The sequence below is a fragment of the Phyllostomus hastatus genome, unplaced genomic scaffold (genome assembly GCF_019186645.2).
Source record: "Phyllostomus hastatus isolate PE091 unplaced genomic scaffold, TTU_PhHast_1.1 phas_contig_29, whole genome shotgun sequence".
Lineage (NCBI taxonomy): Eukaryota > Metazoa > Chordata > Mammalia > Chiroptera > Phyllostomidae > Phyllostomus > Phyllostomus hastatus.
In genome coordinates this window covers 6,184,896-6,209,122 of record NW_025333835.1, presented here as the reverse complement: position 1 = coordinate 6,209,122, position 24,227 = coordinate 6,184,896, and the positions used below count along the sequence as shown (strand labels likewise).

The 24,227-nt window shown below is 36.1% G+C and overlaps 1 protein-coding gene across 6 annotated transcripts in view; it reads right to left on the bottom strand.

Annotated features, from left to right (window-relative positions):
• Positions 1–24,227, bottom strand: part of ELF1 (E74 like ETS transcription factor 1) — a 125,662-nt gene that overhangs the window by 22,082 nt on the left and 79,353 nt on the right. For all 6 annotated transcript variants that reach the window (XM_045839004.1, XM_045839009.1, XM_045839005.1 and 3 more), the window contains exon 3: positions 2,514–2,694. In XM_045839004.1, coding sequence (XP_045694960.1) covers positions 2,514–2,694 — 181 coding nt within the window. The remainder of the gene's footprint in view (positions 1–2,513; positions 2,695–24,227) is intronic.

Genomic DNA, 24,227 nt, shown 5'->3' with positions numbered 1-24,227 from the left:
TGGTTAGGTGTCATCTCACAAACTGAAAGGTCACTGGTTAGATTTCCAGTTAGAGAACATTCCTGGGTTTAGGGCTCAGTCTCCTGCGGGGTGCATATGAAAGACAACCAATTGATTCTTCTCTTTTGCACCAATATTTCTCTCCCCTTTCTTTCTCCCTTCCCTTCTCTCTAAAAATAAATAAATAAAATCTTAAAAACCATTTTTTTAATAGCACAACCTTTTTTCAAATAAAACTTTATGTGGGCTCTGGCTGGTGTGGCTCAGTGGACTGAGTACTGGCTTGCGAACCAAAGGGTCAACAGCCCGATTCCCAGTCAGGGCACATACCTGGGTGGTGGGTCAGGTTTCAGGTCAGGGGAACACATGAGAGGCAACCTCACATTGATGTTTCTCTTCCTCTTTCTCCCTCCCTTCCCCTCTCTCTAAAAGTAAATAAAATCTTTTTTAAAAAACCCTATGTGGAACTCCAACATATAAATGGATGAAAGTGGTATTTTATCATTATACATTTATTTTATAGGTTCAAATTTATATCAAATGGTATGAGATAAGTCAATGATAAAAATGAAAGTGTTTTGATGAACATGAAAATTTGAAATCAGGTGTTATAGATAACAGGTACACATGCCCTGTGTTGTACACACAGGTACAACAAGGGCACATGCCTGGGTTGTGGGCCAGGTTCCCAATACAGGGCGTGTAAGAGGCAACCTCACATTGATGTTTCTCTCCCTCTTTTTCTCCTTCCCCGCCCCTCCCCTCTCTCTAAAAATACATAAATCTTTAAAAAGGAGAGGGAGGAGGGAGAAGAAACATGAGAAAAGCAAATCTGGTTTTCAAGACATGTTTGATTTCTGGACCCATTCCTTACCAGTTCTGCTTTCCAGGAAGGGAGGAAGGAACCTGTCTGTACCTCACCATTAGCTATCTTCAAGTCTAAGCCTAAGAGAATGACACACTGGAAGAAAGAAGAAATTCCTTCTCTTAAAGATCTAAGATCTGATTTCCTTTCTTTGAAGACCAGTATCTTCCCTGATGACTAAAACTGGGAAGACCCTTGTGTGCAACCTACAGAGAGTGTAGCCTTCCCCTAAGGCACTGAGAATTCAGAATAGTCTGCAAAAATGTCACTAGCTGCCCAACAGATAGATGCACAATGGTGGTCATTCTGTTAGACAAAACCTATACATCACAGTCAGCAATGAATAGAAACCTCTAACTTGATTAATTTAATTCTTTTATCCATAAGGGAGAAACAAATTTAGACTTAACCAAAAACTTCCACTGGGTTTCTGCAAATAAAAAATATGAATACATCTCTATATAAGAACATGCTTTATAAAAAATAAATGAACCAAGGGTTGTTCGGCCAATGTTACCAATGGGGGCTCAGTCACTTGGTGTGTGGCCTTAGGCAAATCATTTAATTTTACCTCTCTAATTTCCATTTTCTTTTTCTGTTGTGAAAATTAATTGAGACAATGTATTTTAAATCAATTATGTTAATATGATACACTGAAAAGGAGACAATGCCATTTTGATGATATTCTTGCATTCCAATCATGAGAAACATATCACACATAATTGAAAAGACATTCTATAATATCTAACCAGTACTCCTCTAAACTGTCAAGGTTATGAGAGACAAGATAAAAAAAAGGAACAGGCACAGACTGGAAGAGACTAAGAAGAAATAACAACTAAATGCAACCAACATGAGATTCCAGATATGATCCTGGAACAGAAAAAGGACATTAGTATGAAATGGGTGAAACCTACACATAAGATCTAGGGTTTAGCTAATAGTATTGTGACTAATGTTAATTTTCTGTTGTTTTCAATTTAAGACGATTTAAATAATCTTTGCTTCCAAATAACTGATTTTCTCAAATACTTCTAACATCTCTTCATGTACCTGTATAACAATGAGTGTGTGCACTGACTTCTAAAACTGATAAAAACAGCACTACCACTATACCCCATACTTACATCACAGAGTAAACTTTTCAAGTTTGAAATATCCTCCTACTTCTGACTGACAAGAAAAAGAATCTTCTTTAAACCTCAGTACCTTATCCTACATTTGTATCATTGCCTCGTGTTTTGCTTTAAGCAATGGCAGTAAAAAACAAACAAATAAAACTTTCCTATCTTTTCCCCTACCAACAAATTCTCATTGCCATCAGGAATGTAGAGCTAAGTATATAAAAAATGCTCAGAGAAGACTTGATGAACTGAGTTGGTTTGGTTCCTCTTGTAAGCCTCCTTATTTTGTCACATTCTTCTCAATATATTTAGGAAAGAAGAAGGGGAGGTCAGAAATAACTATGAAACATAGACAGATGAGATAGAAAATGAAATTTCCTTCTCCCTACAAGGCTGGCTCTAACCTCTGCACGTAATGGAGTCATTTAACATCAAGTTAGGGACTTTATATGCCCCCAAAATTACAGGGCTAGGACATTGCCTAAAATGAGGCTGAAGTAAAGTGCTGCTGGAGGCACACACACCTGTAAGGGTTATGTTTTCATCATCATCATCTATGATCTCTTCCTCAGCGACATCCAGGGAGCTCTCAGTAATCATGTCATTGGGTTCTTCCACACAGGCTAGGCCCGCATAACTATTGAGAATATCAGCACCAGGGACATGTTCCACTATTACAGCAGGAAAAATAGCTGGATCACCAAGCTGGGAGAGATGAGGGAAAAAAGAATTGACAAAATTAATTTTTGTTAGATATAACCAAAAATTATTTTATACTAAACATCAATATAATTTTTATACCATCAGCTACTTATACCTTGACAATCCTTCTAGGTTGAAGTGATTATATATCTATTAAGATAATAAACTTTCATTATTAATCTTGAGTCTTAACAACCAAGTTTTCACTTAAAAATTCTATAAAAGTACACTTATAAACCACATTAAATTTACTAATATATATATATTTTTTAAGATTTTGTTTATTTAATTTTAGAGAGAGGGGAAGGGAGGGAGAAAGTGTAACATCAATGTGTGGTTGCCTCTCACTCGCCCCCTACTGGGGACCTGGCTTGCAACCCAGGCATGTGCCCTAACTGGGAATCAAACTGGCAACCCTTTGGCTCGCAGTCGGGCACTCAATCCACTGAGCTAAACCAGCCAGGTATATTTACTAATAACTTTAATGCATGAGAAATTGCATACAAATGTATGATTAAATACAATCAACAAAAGTTTGACAGAAAAATATCTATGAGTTTAAATAAGTATTGCACTGTCACTTGGCACACAAGCTGTATTTAACAACAACTTTTGACTCAAATGGGAAAATTGACTTTCATTTTCTTTCTAATAATGAGATCTCAGAATTTTAGAACTGAAAGGACCCTTAAAGTATAATCTAGTCCAGCTGCCTCATTTGACAGATCAGGAAACTGACCCAGAGAGGTTCTGAAGAATCTGCTGAAAAATCAGCTAACTTCATGAAAGGAATTCAATCTTAAGAGTGAAAAGCATATAAAATTTTTTTTGAATGTATCAATATAATGTATACATGGATCATAATATATACATGGAAGTAATAATGAGGGCTGTCTACAAAAGAATTACTTCTCAAATATAGTAAAAATGTTTTGATACTTATCAACCCTTTTATATTGCCCTACTTAGCATTTGTAATGGTATTATTCATTTGGTACACTTTCATTTAACATTTCTCTGTAAATCATCATCCCTCAAGTGACTGATATGAAATAAACAGCAATGCAAAAAAAGGAAAAATCAGTTAGTGACTAATCTCATTAACTTACTATGCCCTTTTAAAAAAATTTCAGACTTAAAAAGATTGTAAAAGTAGAACAAATTCCCCTACAAACTTCATCCATATTCCTGTAATTTTAACACATAATCATGTCTATCAATCTTTCTATATTATTATTTCTACACCTATATTTTTTTCTGATTTATTTGAAAGAGGTAGACATATAGGTTCTTTAAAATTAAATACTTCAGTGTGTTTCCTGAAAACATCAATATTATCTAATATAAAGATAGCACAATGATCACAACCAGAAAAGTAATAATGATACAGTACTATCATTTAATCCAGGGATCCTCAACCCCTGGCTGGTCTGTTGAGGAACCAGGCTGCACAGCAGGAGGTAAGCAGCAAGAGAGCCACCCAGTGAGCAAACTTTCATCTGTATTTACAGCCGCTTCCCATCACTCACATTACTGCCTGAGCTCTGCCTCCTGTCAGATCAGCGGCAGCATTATATTCTTACAGGAGCACAAACCCTACTGTGAACTGCACATGCAAGGAATGTAGGTTGCATGCTCCTTATGAGAATCTAATGCCTGATGACCTGAGGTGGAACTGAGGCAGTGATGCTAGTGATGTACCCTCCCATCACCCTCCAGCATCCCCCGCCCCCGCCTTAGTTCATGTCCATGGGTTGTACATATAACTTCTCTGACTTCTCCATTTCCTATACTATTCTTAACCTCCCCGTCTATTTTATATCTTCCTATTATGCTTCTTATTCCCTGTACCTTTTATCCCCATTCTCCCACTTCCCTTCCCCATGCATAACCCTCCATGTGATCTCCATTTCTGTGATTCTGTTCCTGTTCTAGTTGTTTGCTTAGTTTTTTGTTTTGTTTTGTTTTTAGGTTCAGTTGTTAATAGTTGTAAGTTTGGTGTCATTTTACTGTTCACAGTTTTTGATCTTCTATTTCTTAGATAAGTTCCTTTAACGTTTCATATAATAGGAGCTTGGTGATGATGAACTCTTTTAACTTGACTTTATCTAGGAAGCACTGTATCTGCCCTTCCCTAAATGATAGCTTTGCTGGGTAGAGTAATCTTGGATGTAGGTCCTTGCCTTTCATGGCTTCACATACTTCTTTCCAGCTCCTTCTTGCCTGTAAGATTTTTTTTGAGAAATCAGCTGATAGTCTTATAGGCACTCCTTTGTAGGTAACTGTCTCCTTTCCTGTTGCTGCTTTTAAGGTTCTTTCCTTATGTTTAACCTTGGGTAATTTAATTATGATGTGCCTTGGTGTATTCCTCCTTAGGTCCAATTTCTTTGAGAATCTCTGGGCTTCCTGGATATCCAGGAAGTGTATTTCCTTTGCCAGATTGGGGCAGTTTTCCTTCATTATTTGTTCAAATAAGTTTTCAACTTCTTGCTCTTGTTCTTCTCCTTCTGGTATTCCTATGATTTGGATGTTGGAGTGTTTGGAGTTGTCCAGAGGTTCCTAAGCCTCTCCTCATTTTTTTGGAATTCTTGTTTCTTCATTCTGTTCCAGTTGGATGTTTATTTTTTTTCTTTTGTTCCAAATTGTTGATTTGAGTTCCAGTTACCTTCCCTTCACTTTTAATTCCCTGTATATTTTGCTTTATTTCACTTTGTGTAGTCTTCATTTCCCTCTTCATTTTGTGACCAATCTCAATCAAATCTTCGAGCATCCTGATTACCAGTGTTTTGAACTCTGCATCAGATTCCCCTTTGTACTTTAGTATCTCATGGGAAGATAGCTCAAGACTATTTAACTATCCTGTTTCTTAAAACATATCCTCATAACCTATTATCTTAAATGTAAGAAAAAGTTACTGCCCATACATAGTAATTTCAGGTACTTTGTTATTTTCCTTGAGTAAGTCTGCTGCATTAAAAAAGCTATTTATGATTTCATTATATAACTAAGCAGCCTCAATTTTTAAAAATATGCTTGTAGCACTGAACACTGAGGTTAACTATTACTTCTATCATAATAATTTCATTAAATAATTAAATACGTAATTGTCAGAGGTACTAAACAGATACCATTGGTGCTTTCTTGAATGCTGTGCTCTAAAATCTACAATTAATAACCTTTAAACATATTTGGATTACTTTATTTAAAAGTGTTTCTTCTTATTTCAGAAAAGAGGAAGTTATTCAGAAGTAAACTGGCTCTCAAAAATCCTAAGTTTTAAACAGAAAGTAGAAGTCTCAAACATTACACTATAAAACACACACAGGAAAGTATATAAAGTGGCCAAAGCATAGTTGAATCTGGCCTTTCCTTTCTCTTTTTTTGAAAGATGAATACTACAATGTAACCTAGCATGAACAACATGCAGTTGTTAACACATTTCTCTTATTCTCTCCTACAAGTTCAAGTTAAGCTCGTAGTATTCTAACAAGGCTGAACATAGAATTCAGTTGATTTTTACATGACTTCATTTTTTACCTCAAAACCCCATGTACTGGGTAAGAATAAGGCTCACCGTCTATATCCACTAGCAGAAGAGAAATTAGGTTAAGAAATTTACCCAGGGTCCCCCACTAAGTTAGAGGCACATCAATACAATTCGCAGGAGCAGTCCTCACCCAAATGAAACCAAAGTGTCCCCTCTTATACAAATCTGTTTGGCTCCTGAAATTTGGGTAGTAAATGTTAAGAATGTGGTTATTACAAGGGACATCTCCAAAATTTTATTTGAATCTATATAGTTTCAAATAATTAGATATACTTATTATTACTTTCTTCCTTATTCTACTCTATTAATCTGTAAGTGAACTGGAAGAATTGACTATTCTCCAGAATTTACAGGTCTCAGAAACACCTCATCAGATACCACCATAATCAATGCTAGCTGCTTGTACTCCAGTATTTGTGTCCCTCCCAAGAGGCAGCACTGTTACCAGTTTTTAATTCTCTAACAAAGAAATCTATGTATAATCAACCATTTTCTAATTTGCTTTAACACTCATTTTTTAATTTCAGTTCAAAGATTTTTAAGCTATTTAAATAAAAATGCCAAACACAAAAGTACAGAGAAAAATTAGTTTCCTTTGAAGTGAAAGCTTAGTTAAGAATAAAAAGGGTCACATGATTCTGAGATTTAGATACATGTGGTAAAAAACAAAGACTATGAACCAGGAGAACTAGAGCCTTCTCTAATCCTACTGTTGTGACCTTATTTTCCTCACTTTAAAGTTAAGAAGAGCATCAGCTGATCCTGGAAAGGCACTTACAGGTTTTCTCTTGTTAATATGTATTTTAAAGGCATGGATCTTAAGTTTACAACATTACAGTAAAAGAGATATTCATTCTTTGGACTAAATGGATTGGGGGAGGGAGTAGCATGCACACTGGACACATATCTGCTCTCTCTGCTACTGCTATTAGCTAATAGCAAATATTTATTAGCACTTAATATATGCCAGGGATTCTGCTCATTGCTTTACATGGATTACCACCTTACTTAATCATCATAAAATCCTACAAGGGAGATATATGGGATTATCTATTTTTTATATGGGAAATAATTTGTCCCAAGTCATATAGTTAGTAAGTGGTAGAACATTAACTTAAATCAACTCCAGGGTCCATGTTCTTTACCTGTATAATACTATAGTCAGCATTAAACACAGTTGGTTTTGTTGGCATATTTACTTGGCTCTGTTTAGGAAAACAGAATAGATAGGAAGTGTGTTGAGGTATGACTTTCAATATTATTTTTTGCAGGGTTCTCCAATCTGAATCTACTGCAAACTATCTTGTGGGCATAGCCATTTCCTCTTGGGCCCCAGGGACTTCCTAGGATCATTTGCAATTCAGCCATACTATCTTCTAAAATACTTGCTCCTCTTACGAAAAGCATTGGTCATCCTTTTCTAGTCCACTGAAATAAAAGATATATATTCAAAATTGTTCATCTCTAATTTCTCAAGGGTGCTAACAATTCATACACAAGAAACAGATCAACTCTTGAATCTTAGGTAGCAGATCTGAATCTGTATATACAAAATAGAGCTGACCCTTGAACATTGGTTTGAACTGCACAGGTCCACTTATATGTGTTGTTTTTTTTTTTTCAATAAATATACAGTTGTCCCTCCATTTCCCCAGGTTTTACATCCATGGATTCAAGAACTGCAGATCGAGAGCAGTCAAATACAATATTTTCAATACATAGCTGGGAATCTGCCTATGTTATGAGCCAACTTAAGTTATACATGTTTTTTTTTTTACCTAACCCCTTAACCCCCCATGGAGGTTGACACCCCTAAGCCCCCAGGTTGTTCAAGGGTCACCTGTACATCTAGGAAACTCCTCTCAGATAACTTGAAAGAATCTCTCCTCTATTACCATAAATGGAAGAAAAATACACACTCCAGAAACTCCAGGTGTTGATCTGGGTTCATAATAAATTCCTGCCTTTTAAATTGATTGACTAACAACTGGCTAAAGTCTGAATCAGGAACCTAAGAACTTCATAACCACACATTCTAAAATTCCTTATAGAGAAATGGTTCTCAACCTCTTAAACAAAGGCATGGCAAAATTTCATATGCTGGATTTTCCTATATTTAAATTTTAAAAATAAATGAAATATTGGGACTTGCATTAATTCGTTAGGGCAGCTATAACAAGGTACCACAGAGTAGGTGCCTTAAGCAACAAAAATTTATTGTCTCACAATTTTGGAGGCTATAAGTATGAAATTAAAGTGTTGACATGATTGGTTCCTTCTGAGGGCTATGAGGGAAGGCTCTGTTCCAGTCTTCGTTTTCACATGGTATTCTCCCTGTATGTGTCTGTGTCCAAACTTTCTCTTTTTGTATGGACACAAATCACACTGGATTAGGGGCCCACTCTATTCCAGTATAACCTCATCTTAACTAATCACACCCACAATGACCCCATTAGCAAATAAGGTCACATTCTGAGATATTAGGTGTTAGGATTTCAACATATGAATCTGGAGGTGGGGTGAGGTGAGAAGAGGCAATTGAACCCGTAACAGGATTCATAATTTAACTTTCATTTGACAACTGGTTTTCTTCAACTTAAATAACTTCTGCAGTTTATAGAAATAAAGATATATATGTTCTTATTAGTACAGTTGCCACTCCATATCTGTAGGTTCCATATTTGTGGATTCAACCAATTACAGATGGGACATACCATGGGAAATGTTATGCTGTTGCTGATGTGTACTATGCAGTAAGACCTGTAACGGTTGCATCACTACTGAACATGTACAGACTTTCCCCCCTAAACAGTACAGCATAACAACCATTCACATAGAATTTGCATCACATTAGATATTATAAGCAATCTAGTAATGATTAGCATTAGAGAGGATATGCATAGGTTATATGCAGATATTATGGCATTTTGTATAAGAGACTTGAGCATTCTTGGATTTTGGTATATGTGGGGGCGGGGGGCGGTGGGTAGGTTTCTGGAATCAATCCCCAGTGATACTGAGGGATGACTATATTTCTAGATTGGACTATATTTCTAGATGGTATAATAACTTTGACATTACACATTATTTCTTCAAGTTTCTGTGTTGATGATTATACCAAACCTTATCCATACACCTCGGTTTTTTCTATATCATTTCAACCAGACCCCTTTCCAAGATTTATATAAAACAAGAACTTCAGCAAGGTCAGAGGTATTCATAAAATGGCCACATTCCTAATACTTAACAATAAAATCTGTTACCTTCTTTTAAGACATGAAAGTGTTAACACATCATTGATTCCCTAAGAAAAATACTGCATTTCATTTGGCTAGCTACTTTAAAAAAATATTTATCCAAACATCTCTAAATAATCTCTCCTCATTGAAAAAAAAAGTCAATATTAAGTATTTTCTCTCTATTACTTTCTATTTCAATCAGGGAATCTCAGTACACTTCACCAGTGGTTATCAACCTTTACTGTATACTGGGAAACATCCAAAAATATCAATACCTGACCCTACATGGGATCAAGTAAATCAGAGTATCTGGGGATGTTTGTTACTGGGCCTGTTGTAAAAGCTCTTAGGTAAATCCAGTATGTATACAGTGTTCAGAACCACTGCTTTAAAGAATTACAAGATTCAAAACTGCATTTTCTAAATTGAGTCAACCCCATTTATGCTAGTGTCTAAGATACTAGTATAATCTGCCACAAAACCCCAAAGTTATTATACCATGAAATTTCTGACTATCTGGCACTTACAGATTATTTTTCCATCTGTTTTTGAAATAGGACCAAAATACATTGCAAATGGTGGGTGGGATAAGAAAGACTTTTTTGGTATTAAAATCTGTCAAAGATCAGAGTTTTCAAAGCCTCAATTTCTATAGCCAAATTAAACTGTAGTGATAAACTGACTTTCAACTGTTTTATAACTTTATCGAAGGTCTTAACGGCTCCAGAAAGAAAAATACACATACCAGTTTCCCTTCCTATTAATTTCAGGCAAATTTAGGACAAGAGTTGAAAACTAAATTTTAACAATTTTTAAAGCAATAATAAAGATCAAACCAATTTTTAGCAGGAAACAGAGACAGTTCCCCAAATTTCAACATTGTTCACTATATAGCTGACATGTGGTATGGCTGATGACATATGTGGCAATATCATTAAGTTAAAAAGAGAAGGAAAGTGACCAATTTGTAAACAGTACAATATGTTACTACCCTGACTACACTTGCTTCCTCAACATACCACTTTTCAAGGCCTTAAACTATAGATCATTACTGCAACTCTATTAAACTACAGATCATTACTCCAACTCTATTAAATAAGTTTATTCAATAGGTTTTTGGATATAAAAAGCAAGACTACTTTCAAATAACATGTTTGCCAAGCTTCTCTAACAGAGATGAATCTGGTATGCAGTTGTGAAACATCCTGCCTGACAAGGTCCTTTGTGAAATAGCTTAAAATGAAACAGCTATCAAATGTTTTCCTGAAAGAAGACTAGGTTAAGAACAGTCTAAAAATTTCCCCAATGTATATATTCCTTTTTTAAGAAATGTGCAAAATGAGCATACTTTCAAGTGGTTAATACTATCTTTTTTGCCTCAAGAAAAGGCAATACCAAAAGTAGCATAGGGGCCTTACTTGTCCCATAATTTTCAATAGCTGTCCCCAATCCAAGGCCACCTAATTAACATGAAAACTAAACAGACTTGCTATAAAAACACATCCCTGAAATGAATTCCTGTGTCCTCTCTTCCAATCATAATGCTGTCCTGAAGCCTGATCAGAAGATGACAGTTTGAAATGACTTCCTTCACCTTTGATTTTAAAAACAAAAACCCAATACCTTACTCTATCAGGACAATCTGACCACACTTACCATGGAGTAAATGCACTAGAAATACACATAGTGAAAACAGAATATAACAAGTGCTCAGACTCTAGGATAAAAATGATCTTTAAAATAGGCTAGAATGCATGATGCATGCTCTGGGTGTTTGAAAGGAAAATTATTCAGCTTCTCTAGGCTTTAGTTTTCATTTCTATCTACAATAAGAACAACACTATCTCTACCACTATTGTAAGAATTAAATGATGTAAATTTATCATTTTTGTATGGTATGGCATATTGTAAGCATTCAGTAAAATATTTTGAGATCAAAGTCCTTAGCATTTGATTTAGATAGAAATAAACAGAATTTGGCTTACTACCTATATGCAGATATCATCACATCGTATATCTTAAATACAAATAATGTTATAAGTAAATTATACTTCAATAAATGTGGGAGTAGGAACTTGGTTTACTACAATTTTGTATTAGAAGGCACAGTTTTTGTTTTTGTTGTATTTTTAATGACAATAGTTTTTTTTTCAGAAAAAAGGTAAACAAAACCATCTACTCTCAGCAACAACCATTTAGTTTCAACTAAAACCAAAAGCTGGATATCAATGTATTTTCACTTTGTGCAGATTTATCAAACAATACACTTGTGATTTATATGTGTTTTTGTATTTATGCTATACATAAATAAAAAGTTTAAAAAGCAGAAGTCCATCTGATGGGAGAAACAGAATTTCAAAATGTCTCCAATTCACTATTCTATAGCTCCTTCCGCTGTGAGCATTGTTCTGGGGGCAGAGATGAAAGGAGAGATGTTGAGGGGATGAAAGTGAAACCAAATCAAATACTGCGTGCGATGGTACTCCTTCATTCACTCATATACATCATAATAAAACTTTTAAAAATCTCTAGACACAGCACATGTAGCTGGATATACACACACAATATTAGGGTGGACACTGAACAAAATGAACCAACATTAATATCCTTTGAATAAGTTCCTATGATATAGTTTTTAAATTACTTTTGAAAATTAATATATGAACATATTTATATTCCAAGATATACAACATTATTGTCCCCTTTCCAAATAGTTCCCCTCCCCAATAGCTACCACTGTAACCAATTTCCAAAGTACATTTTAAATGATTTCAAAATTGATGTATTACATAAAACAAGCCAGGACTGCACAACAGATCTCCAATGCTCAATGCAAAGTTTTTATGAGATATTACCTCACACCCATTGGAATGACTATCATCAATAAATCAACAAATAACAAGTGTTGGTGAGGATGTGGAGAAAAAGGGAACCCTGGTGCACTGCTGGTGAGAATGCAGACTGGTGCAGCCACTGTGGAAAGCAGTATGGAGTTACCTCAAAAAATTAAAGATGAAACTGTCATATGACCCAGCAATTCCACTTCTGAGAATATATCCTAGAATCCCAAAATACCAATTCAAAAGAGTATATGCACCCCTATGTTCACTGCAGCATTACTTACAGTAGCCAAGCTATGAAAGCAGACCAAATATCCTCAGTAGATAAGTGGATAAAAAATGCTATGGCAGCCCTCACTGGTGTGGCTCAGTGGATTAAGTGCTACCTTGCGAACCAAAGGGTCACTGGTTTAATTCCCAGGCAGGGCACAAGCCTGGGTAGAGGGCCAGGTCCCTGGCAGGGGGGTGTGTAAGAGGCAACCACACATCAATGTTTCTCTACCTTTCTCCCTCCTTCCCCTCTCTAAAAATAAATAAAATCTTTTTTAAAAAGCTGTGGCATATTTACATAATGGAATACTACTTGGCTGTAACAAAGAAGGAAATCTTACCCTTTGCAACAGCATGGATGGACCTGGAAAGCATAACAGTAACTGAAATAAGCCAGTTAGAGAAAGACCAATACCATCTGACCTCATATGGGTTGTACATATAAGTTCTTTGGCTTCTCTGTTCCCTATACCATTCTTAATCTTTCCCTGTCTATTTTATGCATACCAATTATGCTTTTTATTCCTTGTACCTTCCCTACCCTATTTTCCCCTCCCCCACCCCACTGAAACCTGCCATGTTATCACCATTTCTCTGGTTCTGTTCCTGTTCTGGTTGTTTGCTTAGTTTTTGTTTTTTAGGTTCAGTTGTTGGTAGTTGTGAGTCTGTTAACATTTTACTGTTCACAGTTTTTTTATCTTCTTCTATTTCTTAGATATGTTCCTTTAACATTTCATATAATAAGGGCTTGGTGATGATGAACTCCTTGAACTTGATCTTATCTGGGAAGTACTGTATCTGCCCTTCCATTCTAAATGATAGTTTTGCTGGATAGAATAATCTTGGATGTAGATCCTTGTCTTTCATGACTTGAAATACTTCTTTCTAGTCCCTTCTTGCCTGTAAGACTTCTTTTAAGAAATCAGCTGATAGTCTTATGGGCACTCCTTTATAAGTTACTGCCTCCTTTCCTCTTGCTGCTTTTAAGATTCTTTCCTTATCTTTAATCTTGGATAATTTAATTATGATGTGCCTTGGTGTATTCCTCCTTAGGTCCAATTTCTTTGAGAATCTCTGGGCTTCCTGGATATCCAGGAAGTGTATTTCCTTTGCCAGATTGGGGCAGTTTTCCTTCATTATTTGTTCAAATAAGTTTTCAACTTCTTGCTCTTGTTCTTCTCCTTCTGGCATTCCTATGATTTGGATGTTGGAGTGTTTGAAGTTGTCCTAAAGGTTCCTAAGCTTCTCCTCATGTTTTTTGAACTCTTGTTTCTTCATTCTTTTCCAGTTGGATATTTATTTTGTTCCAACTCATTGATTTGAGTCCCAGTTTCCTTCCTTTCACTGTTGGTTTCCTGTATATTTTGCTTTATTTCACTTTGGGTAGTGTTCATTTCTTCCTTCATTTGGTGACCGAGCTCAATTAGTTCTGTGAGCATCCTGATTACCAGTGTTTTGAACTCTGCACCAGATAGGTTGTGTATCTCCTTGTTGCTTAGCTCTTTTTCTGGAGTTTTGATGTGTTCTTTCATTTGGGCCATATTCCTTTGTCTTGGTGCACCTGTTATATTGTAAGGCAGCAGGGCCCCAGGTATTCACCAGGGCAGTCAGCCCTCTTTTCTGTGTTGTAGTGCTGTCTGTGCGGGAGGGGTCAGAGAAGGAACAATGCTGCTTGCTGATTCTGCTCTGGCCCCACTTTCCAAAGAACTCTGTCCTATGAGATGGGGAGTTTCTCCCACTGTGGCAACTGCTGCAGTAGTTACAGCTAGCTCTGAGTCTTTAGTTTCCCATTCAGCCAGCTCTGCCTTGCCTGCATGGTCTTCCCTGCATCCTTTTCAGTCAGCTGCCCATCTCTCCTTTCCACCCCTCCTACCAGTCTGGGTGAATATTTTATTTCCTGGTTGTCAGAATTCCATGCAGTTTGATTTTCTGGCACTTTCTGTTGTTTATTGTTTTTATATTGGTTGTTATCCTTCTTTTGGTTGTGGGAAGAAGCAAAATGTTTCTACCTATGCCTCCATCTTGGCTGGAACTACAGAATACTTATGTTGATTAACTTCAATTCTTTTTATGGGAATTCATCCTTTCTATTCTTCTTCTTCTTCTTCTTCTTCTTCTTCTTCTTCTTCTTCTTCTTCTTCTTCTTCTTCTTCTTCTTCTTCTTTTTAATGAAAAGCAGCCCTGGCTGGTGTGGCTCAGTGGATTGAGTGCGGGCCTGTGAACCAAAAGGTTGATGGTTTGATTCCCAGTCAGGGTCCATGCCTGGGTTGCTGGCCAGGCCCCCAGTTGTGGGCGTAAAAGAGGCACCCAGTCCATGTATCTCTTGCATATCAATGTTTGTTTCTCTCCCTCTCTTTCCTTTCCCCTCTCTCTAAAAATAAATAAATAAAATATTTTTTAAAAAGTGAAAAGTAATTTTAGCAGTTATTCAAAAAAAATCTATATAAATGCAATACATATTGCCAAATATATTGGTCTAACTTATAAAACACACTTTTCCTGCATAAAAAAGTAGTACATGAATATAATTTTAAAACATTTTAACATGGAAATATATTTAACAGAAAGGAAAAAGTCCTACTTACCCTATTCATAATCACTATAAACAACAACTTAACATTCTTCCAGATTCTCCTTATCCTTCAAGATTCTTCCTATCTTATATCTCTCCTAGCATAATGGTTAAAAGTTTGGGCTTTCTTGAGTCAGACTCTCCATTCCAATATATGTGCTGTCACTTCACAGTTGTGTTTAAGAGCAACATTTTATTCCTTCATTCAAGCTTTCTGAGATTCCTCTTTATAAAGGCTTTCCTTATTCATAAAATCTGGATAATGAAAATTGTCATAACTATACAGGGTTATTGTGATAATCAAATGAGTGAGAAAATGCTTTGCATCCACAAGACCTAAGCATAGGTAAGAGACAATAAATATCAACTGCTACATTTGAACAAAACATCTTCAGATTAACCTATTGTTTATGTGTGTAACCCCGTTTTGCCAGGGTTTTGCATCAGTGTTATGTTGGCTTTGTAAAAATGAATTAGGAAACTTCTCTCTCTGAACTGAAACTATTTAAATGATTCATTGTAATTTAAAATAAGTCACCCATGGAACTCTGGGCCTATCAGTTTTATGCAAGTGGTGATTTTTTCCCTGATAATTTCCTTAGATAGTATTGTTGTTACTAGTGCATTTTCATTTTCAACACAGTACCAAATATTGATTGCTACCATCCCCAAATTTTAAGAAATACTTCAATGCAGAACCTCAAGGAATATATCAAATACCTACACAATTCTGCATCATCTCTTAATAGAAATATAAATGAACAAATCAAGTACAGCAAGAAAATTAATAAAGAAATAAACACCTAATATGACAAATTATCAACTAATAGATAATCTAAAAGAATGTTATTAAATCAGAACTGGAATCCAAGAAACTTTAGTAAATAACCTAGACTATTTTGAACAATACTCCAGATGTCTTTGTAACCCTGCCCTAGGAATCTGTTACAGAACTCTAACAGTACTTCTTCTACTTAGCCAGCAATAAATGAGATAATATTCTATAACAGAAAATGGGAAGAAGACTTCTGGTCAAGATGGTGGTATAGATAAATGCACTACTCATATATCCTCCTACAACCATGTTAAAATCACAACTGCAATACAGAACAACCATCATTGAGATCTGCTTGAAACCTAGGTGTACATAAGTCCTACAATTAGGGAATTAAAGAATAATACATTGACTCTGGTAAAAGGGGTGGAAATGTGGATCAGGCTGGACCCATATCCAAGTGTAATGAATAAAAACCAGGCAGGCTATCTTATTCCACAGGTCCCTCTGAGGATTGGGGGTCCCAGTCCCACACCAGGTCACCCAACCCTGGGTTCTGGTGTCAAAAAGAGAAGTCCTCACAACTTCTGACTGTAAAAATCAGCAGGGATTGTGGCTGAGATAGAAGAGGGCTTCTGGGGTCCCAGGCAGTTCTTCTTAAAGGGCTTATGCAGATTAACAGAGACTCACTCCCTCTAAACTCTAGCACTGGGGCAGCAGCTCACAAGGCACCAGGAACACATGAGGAGGGACTATACTGTCTGGCATCGATGTGATAACTAGTGGAAGCTGCTTTCTGCCAGATAAATGTGCTAGTAGAGGCCATTGTTCCTTTTTTTAGCACGCCAAACAACAAAGCCAGTAAGTGGGGCCGTATCTCAATATCAACCTGGCTCACACTATTTGCCCTACCCTGGTGATTCCGAGACCCTGCCCCAACCAACCTTGTCAGTGGCTTTTCCATACAAATGGTGTCTTGGCTCATCATACAGACTTTCCTAAAATCTCTCAAACAAGGAGCATGTTGTTACATTGTGCTCTGTACCTCACAATAAATGGCCCAGGCCTGGCACTAGCAATAGCCTGCCTTGGTTTACAGCCTGGACTCACCTGAACACCTCCAAGCCCAGCACATCTATCTAGCAGCCATCTGCAGATTGCTTTGTAGTTCGTGCTGAGTGACCCCAGGTAGGGCATAGGTAGCAAGTGACCTTGGACTGCAACTCTGGGGAGACCCAGGAGGCCTTGGAGCCAGTGCACCTTGTAGATAGCTTCAGACCATGTCAAAGCACCACCCAGTCACATCCACAAGCAACACACTCAAGAGGTGAACTCAGCAGAGATCAGGGCACTGCTGATCTAAGTCTTGCTCTGAGGAGTGGGACCCTGCACAGCTGATCCTCCATGGTGGTCCGTGGGCATGGCCAGTCCTTGCAGCTGACAGGCCTGGGGGTAAATTTCTCCCATTGACAAGCCAATAGCAATCTAAGCTCAACTACAATAGGAGGGTATACACAGCTCACATGGTGGGGTGTACTTCGAGTGCCCAGCTCAGGTGATAGGGGAGGCTGTGCCATTGGACCCTATAGGATACCTACTACATAAGACCACTTTACCAAGACTGGGAGACATAGCAGCTCTACTTAATACACAGAAATAAACACACAAAGGTTGCCAAAGAAACATGGCCCAAATGAAAGAGCAAATTTTAGAAAAAAGAACTAAATACAATGGAGACAAGCAGTCTACTAGCTGTAGAGTTCAAAACACTGGTTATAAGGATGCTCAATGAACTTAGTGAGAACTTCAACAGCATAAAAAAGGGCTAGTCAGAAATGAAGATACAAACTAACTGAAATGAAGAATAATTTATAGGAAATCAAGAGTACAGCAGAGAATCAAATGAAGCTGAGAATCAAATCTATGATATGGAATATAAGGATGCAGAAGACACCCAATCAGAACAGCAAAAAGAAAAAGAATGCAAGAAAATAAAGACAGTGTAAGGAGCCTCTGCAACAATTTCAAGAGTTGCAACCCCCTCCCAACATTTGCATCATGAGGGGGTTGGAAGGAGAAGAGAGAGAACAAGAAATTGGAAACCAATTTGAAAAAATAATGACGGAAAATTTCCCTAAGCAGGTGAAGAACACAGACATACAAGTCCAGGATGTGCAGAGTCTCCCCCCCCCCAAAAAGATGCAACCAAAGAGACCACATCAAGACACATTGTAATTAAAATGCAAAAGTTAAAGACAGAGAAACTCTTAAAAGCAGCAGAAGAAAAGAAGTTAGTTACCTAAAAGGGAGCTCCCATAAGACTGTCAACTATAATTGAAAAATAAAAAATGAAATAAATAAAAAAGAGAAAGTGAAAAGACAATCCATATAATTGGAGAAAACATTTGAAAATCACATAGCTGATAAGAGATGTATGTTCAGAGTAGATGATTTTAAAATGGGAAAAAGATTTAAAATAGACATTTGTTCAAAAGGCCAATAAGGTTGTGAAAAGATGCTCAACATCATTAGTCATTAGGGAAATCAAAACCATGATGACATACCAGTTCTCACCCATCTCTAGGATGGCTAAAATAAAACACACAGGCAATAACAAATGTTGGTGAGGTTGTAGAGAGACTGGAACCCTCATACCTTGCTGACAGAATTGTAAAATTGTGTATGTGCTTTGAAAAATAGCCTGGCAGTTCTTCAAAAGGTTGAACATAGAGTTACCAGGTGACCCAGCAATTCTACTCCTAGGTATTCACAACAAGAGAATTAAAAATATGACCATACAAAAAGTTGTATATGCATATTTATAGCAGTATTATTCATAATAGCCAAGAGGAGGAAACATCCTAAATGTCCATTAATGGATGACTGGATAAACAAAATGTGGTACATCCATGCAATGGAATATTATTTAGTCATGAAAAGAAATGAAGTACTGATAATATGCCACAACATGGATGAGCCTTCAAAATATCACACTAAGTGAAAGAAGCCAGACACAAAAGGATACATATTATATAATCCATTTATATAAAATGTTCAGAATAGGCAAATCTATAGAGACAATACATCAGTATTTACCAGTGACTCAGAAGAGAAGAATGAGAAGTGGCTACTAGAGGGTAAAGGGTTTCCTTTTGGAGTAATTAAATGTTTTAAAATTAGATAGTGGTGATAGTTGTGTAACCCTGTGAATTATTCTAAAAACCACTGAACAGTACACTTTTAAAAGAGCAAATTTTATAGTGTGTGAATTATATGTCAAAGATATTATTATGTAAATTTTATGTAAACAACGCTATTAAAAATAAAAAAGAAAATGGGAAGGATACTATATCACAGGGTGATTTGGCAGAATCAAAGTATGTGGAGAAGGCTGAAAACTACAAAGGGCTCTACAAAATGTTAGGCAGTGTTATTTTTATACTTAAGACTAGAGCAGGTAGAATTTTCTTGGCACAGAGGTTAATATCTAAAGGACACTATCAATATGCTTCTATCAGTCCCCTCATTTCCCAATGACTCTCTGTCTTCAATATGCTAGGGTTTTATGGATTATGTACCATCTATAAATATCATGATGTAGATAAATATTATGTTACAGCCAGTGGCTTAGTACATATAAGACAAAATGATTCAAATCTCTGGTAATTAACATAATCAAAGTACTTCATTAGTCTAATTAAAAGGAAACTCATTAAAATGCTGTGTAAAGTGTCCTCCAGTCTCCCTCTTTGAGAGTTCTTTAATATAATATAGAATAAAATAAAGTTAAAATAATATTCCTAATGTGGTAGTGGTAGTGATGATGATGAAGGTAGCTACTGTGTACTAAGTACTATGTACTAAGTACTTCATATGATTTATCCCAGTTAATCCTCATCACATTATGCTGTTTTGTTGACATTGGTCAACCAGCTAGAAGAGGCAGAGCTGAAATCTGCACCCACGCAATCTGACTCCAGAGTCCAGAAGCATAACCTCTACAATAGACTACAAGTACAGATGCTGCAGATAACTATAGTCATACTAAAAGTTTTATCTTACTTAAAAGCTTGGGTTTAAAGTATATTATGTTTGAACACTGTATGAGAACTACGGCTGAAAAAATCTGTTTTATTTCTGTTGGCTCCAGTGAAGATAAGTGTTTCTGAGGAAGCCTAGCTTCTCTTTTGCACAGCACCATGAAAAATAGAAAGGTCTTAGAGAAATGATCTGTTCTCCAGAGTTCCTCAAGATAATATCTGAAAATTCCATTGTAAACTCCTGAGGAATTGATTTAGTTAAATCTAATCCCAGTTTAGGTCTTTCATGAGACTGGCCTTTAGTCTTTGCCCAGATTTTCCTTTTTTCAGCAAGGATAAATTATAACTTGGCCCTGAATCACAAAAAGTAAAATAGTCACTGAAAACAATCTTAGTTTTGTTATTAGAGTGCCTCCTTTAAAAGTTCAACATATCGATGGGTTGTGTGTGTGTGTCTGGCTAAGTGTGAACAGAATCAATTGTGAGGTAAAAAGAAAATTAAGTAAATTTTGAAAGGTGTAATTTTAGCCATATTTAAATGTTTACTTACAAACTAGATAACGTCACAGCAGTCACTACTAGTTTGATAAATGTTTTTAAACATGCAGATTCTATATATAAATATTTAACTAAAATCATAATTAAAGAGGCAATTCCTACTTCTAAAAGATGAACTTTTGACAAGAATCTTATATGTTATGTGTGAATCACTGAATAAAATAAGGCAGGGCATTCTTGAATAGAAGCAGTTTAGCTATAACAAAGCCTCTTCCACAATGGAAAAAATCATACTAGCTAGCTGATTAGAAGCAATGACAGAAATTAGAATCATTCAAAAAAAATCTAACAACTCCAAGTCAATCTACATCAAAACAAACAACATGTTATATAATGTTAAAAGAGAGTGCTCCCCCACAGAATGAATCTGCCAGATTTTTTTAAATTTTATTTTAATCATTGTTCAAGTACAGTTTTCTGCACTCTACTCCCATTCCAGCCAACCCATGAATCTGCCAGATTTTAAAAATCCTGAGTGACAAGTTTATTGGCTTAGTCTAGAACCAAGCCAGTCATTCTCAAATAGATTGAAAAAGAAAAAAGAAAAAAAAAAACCAGAAAACAGGAAAAAAAAAGCCAAATGATTTTGTTCAACTAATCTCCCAGTCATAAAATTTGCTGTCATTACTGCACATATCCAAAACAATTGAGTAACTGACAAGAAATATCAATTTTCAGAATTCAATATTATGTTAAAGTTGTAGGCAGTTAATCTGGATGCACACAAATCAATAACTTTAAAAAAAAATCTCCCAGGTTAATCTTTAATACCAAAGTATTCCTAAATGTATTTAAATGTTGAAGCAGGAAAGGGGGTGGGGAGTTACCAGTTACTTGAACTTCTTAGTAGCTGCTTTCTTAAACATAAATGGAAGTTTTTCCTAGGTGTTCTTATGTAGTTTTATGGCCCATACCAAGAAGTGCAATGGGAGAAGTGCACATCATACAAAACTGTAAAATACAACAAATCTTTAAATTGTCACCTAAAATATCACCTCTTAGAAAAGGAAAATTCTCGAATCCCCACAACACCCAGGCAGCTTCCCTGGGCCTGTCTCATACCTTTAGGGCTCAGTGTTACATTAGGGGGGAACAGAGGAAACATATTAAGCTCATAAATGTATTACCAGTCACTACATTATACTCCTTTCCAAAAAAGAGAACTGCCCTAATATTAAGAATTTTGGCCACTGTGTTAAAAAAACATCCTGTCTGTATGCTAACTTACTTAATATTAAGTCTATTAGATTTATGAACATTACTGAAGGCATCACTTGTAAAATTTATACTCTAACAAACCATTAACAATCAGTTTTCCTTTTACTTCACTAAATCAAAGGACATTATTTCATCAATATTCCCTAAATAGTGTTGAAGGTAACCATGGTTTAAAAAAAATATCAGTAACACAGTACTACTATCTGTTTATAGAATGGTTTCTAATTTATGTGCTATGTGCTATGTGTTAAGTGAAATGGAAAGGAGGCAAAATTTTAAAAATCACATAGATAAACTGAGATTCATCATAGACTAATTTTCCATTTCCCCAGCAAGGCTGCTCCAGGTAATTGAGTACTTTCTGGGAAAACAGAGGTTGCTAATTCTACCCCCAACAAAGAATTCACCAACACAACAGCATTTTGGGAAAAGATACACAGAATGGATAAATACAAATATTGATTCATTTCTCTCAGCTTCACTTTTTTCTTCTGTAAAATGAGAATTAGAGTACCTACCTCATAAGACCATTGGGAGAATTTAATAGGCAAATCCTTGTAAAGCATACAGCATAACGTGCAGGACAAAATCGTCAGTAAACACTAGTTACTAAAATTCATCTCTGAATATTTCTGGAGCCCATCTAGTCCATTTCCTACCTCCATACAATGATCTCATCCATATTCTTTTTTTTTTTAATTTTTGTTCAAGTACAGGTGTCTCCATTTGCACCCTACCACGCCCTCCTGCCCCACCCATCCCCACCTCCCACCCTCAAACCCATCCCCTTTGGCTTTGTCCATGTGTCCATTATACAAGTTCCTTGATGGTCCTTCCCCTGTTATCCCCTCTTATCCCTCTTCCCCGTCCTCTCTGGTTACTATTCTTTTTAAGATGTTGTCCCAGGGTCTCTGTGTGATGGGTAGGCGACATTAAAGGAAGATCCTGCACAAGTGAGTAATAAAAAGTTCCTACTACTCCCCTCACCAATTCTTCCTTCATAATAACCATCAGCTTCTTTGCTGTCAATAGTTGGCAGGGACATGAGCCAGGACAAACACTAGGCAATTGGTAAGGCTGTCCCTATACATAACCTAAAGAGGGCCTTAAGCCCTATGCAAAGTCAGACTTTCCCCAGAGAAAATCATATTGGGGCTTTATGTCATAACTCCTTTAATGAAGGCTTTTCCAGATATACAGAAAAGAAACAAGTGACTTATGTATGTAGTTTTACAGATGGCCAAACTTTTAATGGATTTGATAAACCTGATATGCCAAGATTAAAAAAGGAACAGGAACAGGGAGATTGGTACATATAACTTAGAACTGTATGTATATAACAGAGAAATCATTATGTCTATGTACAGGTTAGTAGCATTATTCCAACTTCCTGTCCTCCAATACACCAGTGCTGAACAAGTTACACACAGAGCACTACCCATTCATTCTGTTTACTCTAACTTTGACCCTTGACCTAACAGAATTTTACCATTCCAGCTGAAAAATGGCAGCTTGGTGTGATCTATATTCTTATGTATATTTTCTCAGTCTATAGAATACAACCTCATTCTCAAAATTCAACCAGGTCAAAAATTTCTTCAGCAATTTGAAGGAGTCACCTAAGAAAAGGAAAATTCTATATGGAGGTTAGTTTTTCTGATTTTTATTTTAGAAAGACAATTTAAACTTACAACATAGTAGACAGAAAAATAAACACATCTGTATTCCTACCAACCAGATTTAATAAATGTGATCACTGTCATTTAATGGATTTTACTTATTTACAATTTCAATGACAACATTTAAAAGTTATTTTGAGGTAGTATGTACATTAAAAAAATTAATATAAATTTTAAGATATACATACTCCATGAATATTTGTTTCTGGTCTTGGAACTATAGTGATATATGGCCACACTGTCCATGCACTAAGTGAGAACGTGGACAAATAGCTCCCAGAAAAACATATACTGTAGTCAAGAAGGCTGTGGGCCACAGCATCACCTCTCAGCATTCACAGGTTTTCTGATATGATAAGGGCCATAACTGAGCACATATATATACCCCACTTTATGTTACCAAAAGGAATAAGAGGAAGAAGAAAAATCTTTAAGAGGACTCAACCAATAAATGTATTATAAATGATGTTAAATATTTTGGGAGATATTAGGGAGGAAGAGGCATTCCCCTTCTTCAAGTAATTTAGCACTTATCTTTGGAAATTAGTAATGTATATAGATAAAAATTTAACATTGGCAAACGTGTGACACTGACAATAAGTGATATGTAACCAACCAGATAAAGTTGTTAATTCCTGAAAGGATGATTTTAGGATAAATTTCTGTAATAAGTAGGTTTTGTCCCAAGATCTTGAGAGATGATTAGAACTTAAACAGGTGACAGGTATGAATGTGGGAGATCAAACAATGGGAAATAGTGAAGTATTTAGAAAAATTATACAGTAGGCTAGCAAAATT